The sequence below is a fragment of the Cinclus cinclus genome, chromosome 6 (genome assembly GCF_963662255.1).
Source record: "Cinclus cinclus chromosome 6, bCinCin1.1, whole genome shotgun sequence".
NCBI lineage: Eukaryota > Metazoa > Chordata > Aves > Passeriformes > Cinclidae > Cinclus > Cinclus cinclus.
The window spans coordinates 48,259,155-48,275,980 of NC_085051.1; the positions used below are offsets into that span (position 1 = coordinate 48,259,155).

Here is a 16,826-nt window from a genome sequence, read left to right on the forward strand (position 1 = left end):
GCAGTGACACACACACACACACACACACACGTTCTTATATCTGTCTTCTGAAGCAACCACTACACCCTGCTTCCCAGGAAGTGGCAGGACACTGCCATGCTGATGGGAAGTAGAGAATAAATAAATTTTTTTGGGTCTTCTTCTAACTTGCTTCCATACATTACCTTGACCCATGAGTTACTAATCTTATTTTCTCTCCAACACCTCATTTACTTGTTCATAATCAGAAAAAACAACCAAAAAGTATCTACTGAAATCAGTCAGTGTCATGCTTCCACACAGTGTCACAATGCACATGGACTATTCCATCTACATTACAAAATACTGTCTCTGTTAGAAAAGCAATTATAACACTTCCATGTTCAAAATGCACTGGGCTTCCACTTGGGTTTTGTGTGGCAAAGTTTGTAGCACAGTCAAATCAAGTCCCACTGAATCACCCAACATGTTTAAGAGAAACATGGGGAGAAGCCAATGAATCCCAATACTTCTTCTGGAAACAAGACTACAACAAACACCCAATGGACAGGGCAATTTCTAAAGAGCAGTTAGCTGTATTTAAGACAAAATTAATGTGAAATACCTGGTAAATTCCTGGAATTCAGCATTTTCTTCCAGGCCATCTTGTGATAGATCAGTAGTGGCAACTTCTGAGATCTGCAAATCTTCTTCAATCATATTTTTCTCTTCCTCCTCCCTATTAGTTTCTTCTGGCGTCTTTATGGCTACTGGTAAATCCTCTAAATGTTCTACTATGGCCTGTTGAAATTTAAAAATGTATTGCTTTAGACAACAAGACTGATTCCCCACCCTTCCAAATATCCTAGTGGTGCAGCCTATTCAGACAATCAATTGCAGATACTATGAGACTGAATGAAAGTCTCACTGAAGAGAATAAAGAAGCAATTAATTTCTTGGTAATCTTTTGGGATACATGGAATCATCAGTTCAACATAATACATACATACATACATATATATATATACCGTTGGAAAGTCAGATCTTTCTGTTAAGAAGTCATGACCTGACATGGCTCTTTGAAGCAATCCACCAGACTTTTTAAAATCTACCCCAAATTAGTCCTCCAAGTCTCTTTGAAGCAACCCACTAGACTTTTTAAAATCTACCCCAAATTAGTCCTTCAAGTTAACAGCAAACTGACTTCATTGCTGTAGTTAGAGTCAGGACCGAAACATGTTCAAGCAATGTGTCTAAGCAACATGTAGAGCAGCATTAAATGGAAACTCATTCCTGAAAAAGGCTGCAAAAAATTACTGTGCTGGAAAACATGTAAGGCATTCCAAAACTGGTGTCTGCAAGAAGAGATGCAGGAGAAAACTGCCTAAACCCAAAGTACCCATTTCTTTCTCCTCCTCCATTGCAGACAAGCCTTCCCTTTACTCATGTAATGTATCCAACTCAAATTGTTTTTCTAAGGTTTTGTAGGCAAACTTACTTGGATTGCAAAAAAAATTATAATTGCCCATATCCTTTCTTTAGAAGCAATATTAATTTCTATTCATCTCATTACAGATTATTAAAAATACCCTCTCTGGTAATCTGTTATGCCTAAGGATTATACAGTATCCTCTAACTATTTTAAAACACAATAAAAAATTCACATTTTTGCTGTACTTTTAGGTAATCTTTTATGTTTAGGATTTTAGGAATTACAGAAGCCTCAAATTATTTTAAAACATAATATAAATTCATATTTTTGCAGTACCACTAGTATAAGGACTTATTTTCTATTTTAATGTTAGATCTTCTCATGGATCTGCAATTACATTCATTCCAGTAGGGGGCTGTGGCAAACAGTGTAATGGAACAGGAAACCTAGTACTTTTTAAGTATTTCTCCCAAACATTGCAAAATGAAAGCAAATGAATATCCCTGGGATCTGATGTTAAGTCCACATATGTACACAAAGAAATGCTGGTAATAAAATAAAATACCTCAGGATGTTGTGGAATAGTGGAATCTTCATGGTTGGTGGCCTTATTGCCATCTTCTTCTATTTCTAGCTCTTCTACTATTAATGGCACTTCTTTTTCATCGGAGGAATTCACATGACTGCTTGTTTTTGTAGTTTCCTCCTCACTGTTCTCGGAATCTGTTTCTGATGGAGAGGTACCTAGCTTATTCTCCAAGTCTGGCTCTGGAGCATCTTCCTTGTGGTCCTCTTCTGGTAAGTTCTTGTCATATAAAACATCTGTTACTGTTTCAGAAGAAGCCTTTTCATTTCCTGCATCATAAGCTTCGATACAGGGCTCGAGGTAAGCGTTCAGAACTGCTGATATGGGAACATTATAATGTGGATAATAAAAGAGATCATGGGGTATCACAGATACTTTCGAAGAACTCGGTAGCACTTCAGCTGCAGACTCGACTTCATCACAGCTGTCCAAGTCCTCTGGAGTTTTAGGTACATCTGAGAGAGAGTCATCAGATATTTCATGCTGTGTAGATAGTTCTTGGCTTTCAAGATTAGAACCATTCTGTGAACAAGGGTTTGTTTCTACTGTCTCAAGGACAGGTGATTCCTTTGTATGTTCATCTTGAGGAAGCGTCTGTATTTCCTCATTTAGAAGGTGGAGAATGTACTTCTGCGTATCTTCTTGTTTTGATGTATCTTCTGGTAAAAGAATTGAAGACTGGGGTTTGCTCTCTTCAACTTTATTAATAGAATCATCTGTAAGTATACCTGAAGTCCAGGATAATGGACTCAAAGAAGAAGTATTGGCTGAAAGGCTCTTGGTTTCGTTGTCGTATTCAGTAGGGGTTTCCTTAGTTAATTCTTCAGAGTATTCTTCAAGAGAGTCAACAGAATTTTTATGATCTGTCAGAACAGCTGGAGAAAGGTCATCATTCTGTTTCAGTGGATCATCAGAGACGCTCTCTTCACCTGGCATGAATTTATCATTTAGAACCTCCCAAGAGGAATTGGATTCAAAACTGACAGGTCCTGTAATTTTCAGTGAGGTAGGCCTTTGAGGCTCCTCTTCAGATGTTCCCTGTACATCATCTAACACTTGATTCAGTTTCCCATTACAGTTTTCAGAAGTGGTTTCTGATGGGATTCTCTCAGGGATATCATGAATATGGACCTTTGGAGGAGCTGGATGACTCCTCTCATGATTAACAGTATACATGCTTTCATCACTTTCACTTAAAATCAAGATTTTGCCTTCCTTTTCTGATGGTGTATCTTTGATGTGGACATAAGTGGACTCAATTGGAAGCTCCTTGTCAGGATCTGTAAAGTCTTCCTGTAAGTGATGATATACCATTACAAGACAAATCCTAGCTCAGATACCATTTTACATTTCCCAAACACGATGGAAGGAAATACCTAGTCTTTCAGTCCATTACCTTATGAATGGCCAATTAACGACTCACTTATTTTGAAAGTAGGAAAACTAATTTGGCAAGTGAAGTGCCTTGAACAAAGCTCAGCGCCAAGGCAGTTGTACAGGAAGATGAGAATGCAGACAAGCCTACTCCTCAGTTAATAATGTATTTACCTCTCTCTTCTGCACCTGTGGAGACAACTGACCTGGCTTTTTGACACAATCCCAAACCGTGGGAATTAAATAAATCTAACACCACCAATAAATCCATTGTGAAATATACTTATTGTATGCATGTATGTTTCTACTCAATGTAGAAACATTGTAATATACCAGATTATTTCCTTCCAACAGACTCTGTTAAAAGAAAGGCAGTTTTTAACTTTGTCCATTAAAATGCCAACAAGTCTTAATGTCAACCAATCTTATTGCTCAACTAATCTAATAATAATAATTAGATTATTATAATAATTTTAATTCCAATTACTTTAATAATGCCTACCAATTCTATCAACTACAAAATATATCCCAACTGTAACCTTGAGTCAAGAAATGAGAGAAAAATGCCTTTGCCAATTCTTGACACTCTGAGCTCTTGCTTAATCCTCAATTCTTTATTTTTGCATTAAAGTGCTGGTCATTTAAATTGCAGTTTATTTCATGCTTATAGTGAGTGCTTTTTACTGTTGTATTGACAAGATTCAGTTTTTGGTATCTCGTGTTTCATGCCTGTTAAATTCAGACTGATCATGGCCCTCAAACTTGAGAAGATAGAAGCAAAAATTAAGTTCAAAGTCCAATGAAAAATTATAGATAAAGGAATAAATTTCAGCCTTATTTAAAACCAATATAGCAAAGCAATAGAGTCCTATGAAACCAGTTCTAATCTCTGAAAATTATAATTTAAATTTAAATTTTAAAAAGCACTGTTCTACCTGAGGCATTTTAGTAATCACAAATGAAAGCCCATTTCACCAGATTTAACAAAAATGTGAAAAATTAAACCCAGGTTTGTTGTTTATTTTAAATAGCTTAGAAAGAAACCTAGAAAATAAATCTGACTTTATCATGTACACCAAGGCAAATTAAAGAAATGATATGACATAGAGGTAAACACATACCCCTTCCAGCTCTGGGAAGTGCTCCAGAAATTGTGCCACATATGTCACAATTGACTGTTCATCGGGTGACTCCACCATGATATCTGTGGAGACAGACGCGAGGGGCTTGAGCACACACAGCTTTGAAATGCTCTTGCTGAGGAACAGATTGTCAGACATTTATCCTGCCATTATGGTCACAGAAGTAACAGCTACAAATACTTCTTTTTTTTTTTTTTTTAATTTTTCTGACAGATAAGAGAGATGCTCTTCACTGCTGATGGCACTTGACAAGAGTTCTCAACATCATATTCACATTCATCTTTTCCTGTTTTCAAACACATACTGTACCCTGATCAGGGTTCCCTTTTCATTCACTTTTATACTGCCATTTATGCTGTTGTCACTAGACAGCTGACTGCTGTTTAGTGACAATACAGAGGTTTATTTTCAGCAGGATGGCCCAGTCTTCTAACAGGTGACGAAAGTTCAATTGCGCTTTCAATCATGACACCAAGGCCTAGCACTGGTCTAGCAGAGCTCAGTAAAAAGAACAAGAAGAAATCTACTTATACATATTTTATATACACATACACACTTAGGCTTACATGTATAAATACTTGTGTGCATGTGTGCACTGTAAAGGGAAAACTGGGAGATGCAGATGCATTTGAATGGGTATCTCCCTATTTGCCTCGTATGAGAGCCTCGCACAGTTCATCCTGCTGTGACATTTATTCTCTACAGCCTAGGTCTTACAGAACAATGCTGATGCATTGAGACACCCCTCAGCACTACAATTAATGCCCTCTAAGAATGCAGATGTCACAAAGCATCTAAAACCATGGTAAGATCTTTGACCTCAAGGAGGTCACAAATGTGACTGGAAGTATACAATTACAAGCCACTGACCATTTTTATTTTTCTTATCAAAAAGCTCAGCACACTGATCCCATCAGGAGCCTAATCACTGGGAGGTTTTTGGTATGTATCACAATGCAGTATTCATTACTTCATTGTAGTCTGAGTGTTACCCAACAAAGTTGATGTGTTTACCTTCTGGTTCAAGGAGCCGAGGGACACCCAGTTTATTCTGTGCTATGCTGAAAGCATCCTCCAGGTTTTCTCGTGCTGATTTCTCCAGTGCATGCTTCATGTCTACCAAAGTGCAATCTATGGCTTTTATGACAGCTAAGAAAGCAAGGCCACTCCTCCAACTACTTGTAAAGTCCTGGACTGCAACGCCATACCTAAACAGAATTCCATACATTTTACATGGGTGGTTTGTTACAAAATCCAAAGTAAAGGCATCATCATTTTCAGACTTCTGAAAGTTAAAATGTAAGGGTGCTGAGTAGCACTTGTCACATTTGAGATATTTTTGGATTTCAAAATCTAGAAATACTTTTAGAAAACACATGGGTTCACAAACTGAATTGGTGTGGCTAACAGCTAACACCAACCTGCTTGTAGGAAGTAGTTAGTAAAAACAAAGCCCTTAAGAATTCGGCAACCACATTTAACATTCACAAAACCAAATGTCTCTGTGATTCCTGTTTCTGTTGCTCTCAAGCATTTTAATGCCATATCTTGGGAAAACTTCCAAGATTTAAATATTTAAACACATAAGCATAAATGATTCACATTACTGTGTACTTGGCCTCCTATAGCAGAAAATCTGCCAAATGAAAATGGTGTCAGCATATGCACAAACCACGAGAGTGTTAGATGCCCAAAGTTTTGGAGGAAAAACAGCCATCAAACTTGAAATGGAAGACAGCCCCAGAATAGAAAATTCTGCACAGATTATGGGATAACAGGATTACAATGATGCTATTATGTTTTAAATACTGCAGTTGCAAGAACAATTTTCTCTTATTAAATATTTTCAATTTTTACTCTTTGACTGGGCTGAAAAGTCTGTGGCCTTTACTTCTCAGACCCTCACTTTCTTTGTACCACCTATTAATGATGACATCAGCATTATTTTGGACTAAAACTGTACTTCCTCTGTGGTCTGCACTGGCAGCAATGAATTACAGATATCAATGGGACAAGTTTATCTGCTCTACAAGCACCCTTAGCTTCACTGGAAATAACCAAGGGATGATGTGGGCCACAGGAACAAGTATTTAAAATGTAGATTGTTGTCTTCAGCACCAGACACAGAAAATTTGTGTTCAAAGGCGAGATATAAATCCAGAGAAAAAACTGCCAAATATTCAGCTAAACCAACCTGTATAAGTAATAAGACACCTACCTTCTTTAAAACTCTCTGCCAGTCACTACTTCAAATAACAATACATGTAAAATACACTCCAAGCACTTGCATGTGCATGAGACATCTTACACTACAGTTTTTTAACTCTGCCAGGATAAAGCATTACTACACAAAATGCTCTTTGGTAAAGAACCGCTTTTTTATTAAAGAGGAGAGAGATGTCTTGTGCAGTGAAAATGCACTCAAATGTTTCAAGTTCAAGAGAAGTTACTTAAGTTTCACCCCCTTCCCCTCTTTAATTCTGTGGAAGGAGGGACTCTAGCAGGGACTCTGTCCTTCAAGGCACTCTGCAGTGCAGAGAGAAGCTTCCTCTGGGCTACTGCTTAATTTAAAAAGCTGGTTATAAAGCTTTTCATACATTTATTTTTTCAGTTCACCCCCTGGTTATACCCAACCTTTAATGCAAAAGATGTCAAATAGACTGCATGAAAGCCAGGGTCTGGGGAGTAGAGAATGATCCTGTTTTAAACAGCACCAAGCAGGTTAGTGCAAGTTAACGTTTCGCATTCAAACCATGGAGCCAGCAGCGGCCCACAGGGTCAGATGGCTGCTGCAAACACGTGGCCATAGTGAAATACCCCTCTGCAGAGACCCTGTGCTCCCAAACTGCAAAAGCAGAAGCCACAGCACATGGTAACACACCCATGGGGCAGGACAGAAGAGAGACTCGGCTTCAAAGAGGCAGGTGGCAAGACACTGTTTTCCTCAAGAGTTTGTTAGCTTACTTTCTGGTTTTCCTCTGAACCCAGATTAGAAGGGCCCTGATGGCTTTCCGCTGGTCCTTCACTGTAATTGTCATGTTTCTCTCCACGCTGGGAGTGCTGGGGGATGTGTCTGACTCTGGACCACTGGGCCCAGAGGACAGGCTGGAGGAGGAGGAGTTCCTGTTGAGGTTGCCTGTAAGTTCCTTAATCTGTAATAAAAGGTGAAATACACAGTGTTCTGCTTTATCACTGGCTGCATCGCGTCCGTGTTTTCAAGCAAACTTTAAAGTGCCATAACTGAATTTTAAGTGATAATTATAAACCTGTTCATTTTAACTCTCAACTTGTATTTTACAAGCATGACAGCCAGCAGCAGCCCAGGCAACAGAAAGGGCAAGATACCAGTTCAGGCCGAACTGTGCAAATTGAACAAAAAGCAGAGAAACATGTCCTTAAAAGAAAGGTTAGTTTAACTGAAATTGTCCTCTTCACAGGAACGGCTTGAGTGAAATATTTTTCACCAAGAAATGGTGACCTGCAGCAGCACTCCTGTCCTTGATCAGCACTGACATTTGGGACTCTGCTGCTTTTGGGTGCCCCGTGCCTTCTGCTGTCAGGGTGACAGGTTCTGGTCACACCATCTTTGCCTGTGAGTCTGCCTGGCCAAACTGGTTCTGTGCAGCACAGTTCAGCCTCAGGAACTCAGCCAGGGAGAGAAGCCTCAGTGCAACTTTGAGATTTTTTTTTTTAACCTTATAGCCATTTTTTGAATCAGACCAAGAGAATGAAAGGGCCTCACAGTCTTATGAGAATTGCAGAACCTTCCCTCCATCTCTCTCTGTCCATTAGAATTTGCAATTGTCTAGAAGGTAATTTTCAAACTATGTGTAGGCTGGGGAGCAGTTTTAATCTAAGCCTGGGGATAAATCAATTTTCAGGCTCAAATATGTGTTATCAGTTCCAGGTCCTTTGAGATCTTTCGTATGACCATGTATATCAGTTGCAAATTTTTGTCATGTTGAGTAAGTCTCCAGAAAACAGTGATTCTAAATGCAATTTCCCACCACATTGTACCAAATCCAGTAAAGGTTACTGAAAATAAACTGTGACCTGGAACCATACACAGGACATTGGTTCAGATCCAGGGAATCTGGAACAGAATCCTGAGAAGGCACAGGAAAGAAGGGAGAGTAGTAATCTGAAGCTCTAATTCAGGTCCAAGTTAAATGAGGGCTTAAATTGTCTCCAATTTACATCAAAATAGGTCCAATGAAGTAAAATGAAAGCAGCTGCAAGTATAAAATTTGTGTATATTAGGAGGGGAAAAGCTCAGGTTTAGCATGATTAATTATGTTCTTTAGGATTAAAAATCAATTTAAAAATCACTATTCAGCTGGAATAGACAGATACCATGAAGACTGATTACTTATGGTTAAAGTATTCAAATTTTATTACCTGAAAAAACAAGATTATATTCCATATTAGTCCAAGTACCAGAGAGGAATTTCCATCTGCTATTTCTGCTGCATCAATGCTAACAAGCTTTACCTGTAGAAGAGATCATAAATTCAGAGCCAAACTCAAAGCAGCAAGGTATACACAAAAAAATGCACTGAGACTAATGGATACGTCCATACCACTGCTGCCACTGACAGGCCAGCAAAAAAGCAATACTGCAATCTTGTATTAATGGAAGTTTGCTGTGATCATAATCACCCTTCTCCTGGAACTCTTATATGAAACCCCCCAGCATGGTCTGGAAAACAAAAGTGAACTTAGTTCTGCATTTTTGACACTACAAATGCATTTCCTCCATACAAAAATGGAAGAAGATGGGGCCCCCTCCAGTGGACCCCACTCAAAAAAGTAGAGTTGTTTCTCATACAAAAATCTAAAATCCTAGTAAGATCTGCTTACTTCCTTTTTCCTATGCATCTCCTTTTTCCTTCCTCATTCCACCTTACACAGCTTGTCACAGAGTTCTGATCAAATCAGTCAGCAGCAGATAGGGTTGCCTAATCCAAGCAAACTCTAGACTTTCCCACACCGAGGTTTTTTCCAGCTGATAACACCAGGATGTTATTCTCTTAGACAACTGAGACTCAGTTTTGGCAAAGGTCACAGAGGAGGGAGGAAACAAGGAAGCTGTCAGTACTGCACATGGCACCCAGACCGAGTTAAAGCCCAGTAGCCCATTTATTTATCATGGAGTTAAGTCCTGGACACGGTGAATCACTCGGCAGGGCTCTACCCTGCTGCCCCAGTTCCACAGGAGCAGACTCTGCCAGGTTCCACCCACTGTGGTTTAATATCTAACCCTGAAGCTCTTGGCAGCCAAGGCATTTTGCCAACACTTTCATCATCAACCTTCACTAACCAGTTTGGTTAAGCTGAAAAAAAGAAAGCAAAATAACTTTTTATCTAGTGGTTTGCACAACATTTTCAGTCTTAGCAAGAAGACACCTCTAGTTGTCAGATTTCAAGGATCAGATTTCTTGCTAGCTCCAAGGTATTTGGCATGGGAAAACCTTTAAGACTTAGTAGATTTGAACAGCAGTTTCTCCAAAATGGGGAGCAAGTCACATTTATCATTACACTGCTCAATGTGAGCTTTGTCCTCTTACTGCTGCTTATGTTTGTTACCCAGCCCAGCAGAGATACTCAGCTAGAAGATATTGACTGCTTACTCTTAAGGCAACAGGAAATGCTTAGGAAAGTAGTTTTTAGCACTACTATTTTAAAAAGCCACCTGCATTCAAGGTTCCTCCTTTCTGGCCTTGCTGACTGAGGACCTAGTGAGGTCCTGGCAACCAGACACGCTTCAGCTGCAGCTCTGCCAAATGCTGGTATCAACAGAGAGAAATAATCTCATCTGCCAGTGGGCCTTAGCTGGATTTGGGTAAAAAGCATCAACAGGGAAACTGTTAAGAAATATGTGAATATGTAAAATATTTCTTAGCAGTTCTACAGCAGGATGTGTAGATGTACACATTTAGGGCAAGATCAGCCTCTACTGATGGAGTTTCCATAGGGAGGCTGGAACACCTGGAAGTTACTGGATAACTTCTTGACCTTTCACATCCTCTCCTGGGGAAAAAGGCAAAGGATGTTAAACCTCCCACATCTATAAAGCCATAAGATATGTGCTAAGACCTCACATCATGGTCATTCCTACATTGGGGTTTGCAGCAACTCTCCTGCATGACAAGCTCTGCTGCTGGAGCAGGAGCTAAGTTCAGTGCACAAAAGCAAAATGGCACCAGGTGCTGCTGGAGCATCCCATACAAGGCAGGGTTTTGCACACACTGGTCCCTCCTCACCCATAAAGTTTAACCTTACTGGAGTCATTTATAGGAAATAGTCCAATATCTCTTTTCTCTTTCTGGAAGATCTAGGTATACCATGGATACAGATGGCTGGGGCTTCTCTTGACCCCATTACTCTCAACAACACACAGGGCTTTGGAATAATCCTATCACAGGAGAAAAAAGGAATTAATAATTTCCAGCTACAGGGTCTGATCACACTTGGTCACTTACGACTGTAGGAAGTGATGATGTGGTCGTACAACACTGACTATGAAAGAAGTTATATCCCTGTAACACTTTGACTCCTGGAATCATGCATTTATATCATGTTCCCAGATTTCACTTTCTCTTGCTTTTGACTCATGATCAGCTGCTGCAGCAATCAGTTTACCAGATAAATGCATGATTTCTAATAGTAAAAGTATTTCTGGGGGAAAAAAAAAGTCATCTACCATCACTGCAACTGAAGTAGTGCCACTAAGACCCAGATCATAAAAATTACTCACATTTCTTTTTATTTTCTTTTAATATTGGGTTTCTGACCCTTTAATCCCTTTGAACTTCACCACATAAAATGAGCAAATAATCCTGGCTTTAGACTCTGTAGGTGTTCTTGTTGTGCATTTTCATGTGGCTTTTCAGCCTTGCTGCTAAGGTAAGTCACAGCCTCTTGAGCAGTACACTCCTCTTGCATTTATGCAGCACATTAGATTAGCAACAATTACAATTTGCAGCATACATCAAGAGAAAATATTAAGACCAGTCTTTGAAAATACTCACGTTACTGTCCTCCAAGAACTTAAGTGCTTTGGCTATGTTGTTCAAACGAAAAATGCGATGGGTTGAAGATTTGTATTCATGCATCTAGAAAAAAGAAGTGCCGCACTATTTTTAAAACTTGTGGAATCACCACATCATACAAAGCTTAAAACAGTACAAGCACTGAGGCAAAATAACGCTGAGGAAATCTATCTATGAAAAATTATTGCCATATTTTGTGAGCAGCAAAATGCTTCAACTGCATGGTTGATGAGCAAAACAGGGTTAGCAAATAGCTTTCCTGCTCTCTAGATGTTATCACTCTCTTGGACCTGCCACACTGATTATTTATGTAATCACTCCCCAGCCATGTTCAGTCACAGGATCAGATTTGCCCGAAAATTCATAATAACAGATTTTCTTTTGTCTTGAATTAAATGAAATTATCCTAATTAGGAAGCATAAGCAATTTTAGTAGCAGGCACAGGCAGGTGGGAGGCAAAAACCTTCACTTTGGAAGAAATGAAAGATTTTGCACACCTGTCTCCTTGCAACTCCACTTTGGCACACTGTTTTTATCCCATGTGTGCAGCAACAGCTAAGAAGAAATTCAGCCAGCCGACCTTACCCCATTCTCTCACCTCCTTCCTGATCTCCCAGAGGATAGCCTAGGGTTTACCATGATGTATCTCCCCCTTCAATTCATTTCAAGCCTGGCCCTCACTGCAATCCATGTGAATGTGCATAGAGACACTGCTCCCTCTGCTGCAGCTCTGCCAACCTTCAGGAATATTAAAACATACTCTTGACTCAGAATGTGTGAGCACACATTCAGGGGCCGCTCCTGCTGCAGGGTATGCAGGTGGCCAGTCCCTACAGAGCATCACCAGGTGTATCTGCAAAGGTGAGACAGCTGCTCCTCCTACCCAAGTGTGATAAGCACACACAGGAGAGTTCTGATGACAAGATTGATGGAGGAAACATTAAAGTCAACTGGGCCTTTATATTTACATTGGGTGTTCCATTTCTGGTATGTGGAACTTTACAAAGCTCTTACAAAGAAAGGAGGAGAGAAGTTTCTGATTAGTAAAGTTTTGCCCTGCTGATTTAGACTGTATTAGTAAGACTAATAAAACCTGAGCCAGGATACTAGAATGAAACCCAGGCCTACAGCAGGCATCAGAAGATCTACTGAGTGTCATAATGATCTTAGACAAAATAGAAATAGAACTTAGGGATTAAAAAAATGATATAGCAAACATGTGTTTTCTTGGTAGTCTCCAAATGGAATGTGTGAGCATTAAAGTATTAAAGCCTTAAAAACCCTGAGATGCAGGAACATTAACACTGATCACACACCATTTACACCTCATTGTTATATTTCCTTGAAATCTACATTATGGCTCAGGACACCCACCTGTAACATAAGGAAATTACAACAAAGTTGCTGAAATTCTTACTACATTATGCAAGACATGGGCCCAAATTCACCCTTATTCCTTGGATGTCCAGGTACTCTTGCTTGTACATACCAAGCTCCTAGGTATGGAGATTTCTCCCTCTCTGTACATACCAGCTTTTGTCCTGACAGGACTTCCAGGAGCGCCATCAAGATTTTGCCATCTTGTATATCAATAAACAAGTCTTTCACTTTCAAAGGAGGCTTGCACTGTGAAGAAAAGAAACCAGGTAGTTTTTAAAGCACTGCTTTTTGATGTGACTTCAGAGAGGTAGAAGGAATTTTACAAGACAGAGATACAAGAAGTAAATCATACCATGCTCTAAAATAAAGAGCTGATTGTTCTTCACATCAGTGGCAATTCTGTCCTATGAATGTTGGAGCTAAGACTGAAATCAGAAAAGGACTAATTCCAGATTTCCCACAGCAGAATCTAACCCTAAATAACTCTGCCTAAGAAATAACCACCCAGGGCTTGGTACAGATCCCTCAGACTAAGACATGTCCAGCAGAAGCTGGACCACTTTGTGCAGTGATAAGCCCATGATCCAGCCAGCCACAATGTCCCTTCTCATATGAAAGGCTTCTGGTCATGCCACTCTGCCTCCCAGCATTTTCTAAGTACTTTAGAAAGCAACTTCTTGTAGTGTCTCTCTTTTCTCGGCAAACTCCTCCAAAGGGAACCAGCTCCTCACTTCACTGTGGTGTTGGTAGATGTGTGCACTTCAAGGCACACAGCCAAGTCAGCTCAGCCCTTAGGGGCAGTCCCAGCTGCAGCAGCTACACTCTGTTCAGGTGTCACTCACTCACTTGTCCCTAAAGAGCCCAATCTTTTATTCTTTGGTTGGGCAATGCACTTCTGTTCAATTCAGCACTGCTCCTGACAAACTGGAACCACACATTTTCATGACTGATCTTTAATCTAGCCAAGAGACTAAACAATGCTCCATGAAAGAAAGCAAAGTATCTTTCATTTCAAAATTAAATAACTTCTCTGAAAGACTAAAACCCAAACGCTGTCTATTCTTTCAGTACTTTAAGCAAGAACAAACAGAACTCAGAAATTCAGACTACTCCCAATTATCCCATGACCAGCAAACCCAGATCCTCTCAAAAGATGACCCAAGTGGGATCACACCAAAAGTTTCATGAAGAAGTACAAGAAGACTTCATTGCTGCCTCTGAAAAAAGAAACCACTCTGCAAGAAGTACTTCTTTGAGGATAAAGGCAGAAGACACCTTCCTCAGTGAGTGTCCTCAGAAAATCACCTGTAATTAGCTTTGGTGAAGCTCATTGTTTACATGGTTTATTACAATGTTTATTATGCCATTTCCAGTAAAAAAAAAAATAATAAAGCAGAAGGCTTCCACCCTTTCTCCAGAAAAGCATTTTTGTTTGTTGAATCAGAGAGGAAAAAAAATTTGTATGCACTCCAGAGAAAGCTGACCTGCCATAAAGGTTGTAAGACTTCGTATGGCTGGCACAGCAGAATTAACAGCACCCTACAGCCTTTTTCATTATATAATTCCCTCTGTAAATCAAAGACCTTTTCAGTCACATATTTGACAACCCTTTCTGACAAGTTCCAAAACTGTTGTTAGTTTAAAGTCCTAGAGCCTGATTCACGTAACACTGTCTTTGTTCTGAGAGGCCTTTGGGAGCAATTGCTAGTCACAACATTTCCAATTAGCCTTATTCAGATTTTCCAGTGAGATTTAAGAGGATCCCTTTATGCCTTCAAAAACACTCACTTCAGAGTAGTGGACTTAAGCAAGTCTGATGCCTTTCTTCTTGTGATGCCTTTCTTCTAAAACCCCTTTACTTTACTGTGTTTGAAATGCAATCACTTCTCAAGAACTACCAAACTGAGAGTCAGCCCAAACCTAGTCCCAGTCTGTAGTTTTTTAAGCATTTTTAGCTCAATCACCAGTCCTGAGTTAGGGCTCCATCTAAATCAGAAACCTGGTCTCATACCTTGATCCTGCACCAAGTGCTGCTGCTGTCTCAGTAATATTAGGACTTTTTTTTTCTTTTCAACCTCAACAGAAAAAAAAAACCATTCTCTGCATGACAGACTACTAGGCAGTAGTAGACAGACTACTAGGAGAGGTAGTATTTGTCTACTATCAATAAGAACAGTAAATTAGGTTTAAGAGCCATATTATGGTGTCATTAAGAAACAATTACAACTTAAAGATATGATGTCCAAACATTAGCTCTCTGATGTAAGTGGATATGTGAAGATCCCATTATACTGCCCCCTATAACATGACTGACGAGGAATTAATGTTTTCCATCTTCAGATCTGGGATGATGACAGATTCTGAAGAACAGCTGTCTTTAGCCATGATTTCCTCAGATGTTCAAATTTACAGTTCAGGGAAGAACACAGACATCATCATCTCAGAGCCTCAACTATATTTGATTTTATGTGGGCGAATTCTTTGGGAAAATTCTACCCTCATGGCAACAGGCTATGGCATTAAAGATTTAAATGCATTTGAAATGAAAAATGCCAGTCAAGCATTCATTATGTCTGGAAATGAAGTTTAATTAATCCAGAAACAGGCTTTGACCTTTCACTTATTCTCTAACAAACACCCCTATATGCACAGATGTCATCTTTGTTTCCAAAGTTTAACTACTTCAGAGGAGTTAACTGCAACCTGTCAATGGCTATGTCCTTGTATCCCAATATCAAGGCTGTTTGTCAGTCTTACCTTTCCCAAATGCAGGTTTATCCATCTGGTAAAGGTCCTCTTCTGTACATTTTCGCGTTCAACTAGAAATATTAGAAACAAAAAACAGCACTTAACCTTCCAGAAGAGGGAAAACTGGTATTAAATTTCAGAAACTGATGCACAAAAGAGTTAGAATTCATGAGAAGTAGGTGAATAAAACAAACATATTCTAAATCAGGAGATGTAAAGTCCAGTTTCAGTGTTTTATTCAATTTCTTTGCCCATGCTAATGAGCTATACATTTGTAGAGGCATTTTAAAGGCAGGAGGAAGGAATTTCTTAGTTTTGCAATCTTCAGCGTTCAGCTTCTGAGATGTGAACATTTATGTGCCGTGCACAGCTCTCCAGTGTTGTCACCCTCTGAGCAGGCAGCCTGAGCCTTCTATGTCAATTTATAGGATTACTGCTCTGAGACCCGCATGCAAATTGAGCTGGCCTGGATTCCAATGCACTTGCATGCACAAGGAAACAGGACCAAGACAACAATTTTGTCTTCATTCTTATGAATGGAAAAACCTCATGAAATCCCATCTTCCCAGTCTCCTAACTAGTGCATTTAGAATCAAAATTCCAAGTCCCCAGACCAAAGAATAATTTTATTTATATTGCAATAAGACTAGGAGTGCTTGTTCCTCACCAGAAGTGCTGTGCACTGGGTGCTGTACAAACAGCTCTTGGGCCAGCTGAAGAGTTTTTAATCACATCTGCCATTTCCTGAATCCATTTCCATAGTGAACTACGGCAAGAGTGTAAGGGGAATCATATTACTGCCCAGCTTTCATTTACCTTCTCATATAAAAAACTAAGCCATATATTTAATATAATGAAGTAGACTGTCAAAGCAATATTTCACTTTAAAGACAATTATTCTCAAGTGGTTCTCAAGTTTCACTTGAATTAAGGAAATCTGGCAATTTATGAACAAAACCCATTAAAACTAGTTATATGCTAGTATTTCAATTTACTCATAGAGCATATCAAATATATTTATAAACCGTTTTGTGTTTATTCAGCCCTACAAAAACAGCTAACCTATCTACTGGGAAATCACATTCTCAAAAAGTCTGGGTTGCTTTTACTGGTCAGACTGATTATAGGCCAAGCAGTAGCTTCTGTAAATCAA

The 16,826-nt window shown here is 39.4% G+C and overlaps 1 protein-coding gene across 1 annotated transcript in view; it reads right to left on the minus strand.

Moving 5' to 3' along the window:
- The window catches only part of CLMN (calmin), a 68,650-nt gene that overhangs the window by 3,399 nt on the left and 48,425 nt on the right, over nucleotides 1-16,826 (minus strand). Inside the window, exons 2-10 of the mRNA XM_062495277.1 lie at nucleotides 15,683-15,744; nucleotides 13,076-13,171; nucleotides 11,524-11,607; nucleotides 8,891-8,983; nucleotides 7,457-7,644; nucleotides 5,507-5,700; nucleotides 4,472-4,554; nucleotides 1,956-3,269; nucleotides 584-759 (exon numbers count right to left, since the gene is read on the minus strand). Of these exons, the coding sequence (XP_062351261.1) occupies nucleotides 584-759; nucleotides 1,956-3,269; nucleotides 4,472-4,554; nucleotides 5,507-5,700; nucleotides 7,457-7,644; nucleotides 8,891-8,983; nucleotides 11,524-11,607; nucleotides 13,076-13,171; nucleotides 15,683-15,744 (2,290 nt within the window). The remainder of the gene's footprint in view (nucleotides 1-583; nucleotides 760-1,955; nucleotides 3,270-4,471; nucleotides 4,555-5,506; nucleotides 5,701-7,456; nucleotides 7,645-8,890; nucleotides 8,984-11,523; nucleotides 11,608-13,075; nucleotides 13,172-15,682; nucleotides 15,745-16,826) is intronic.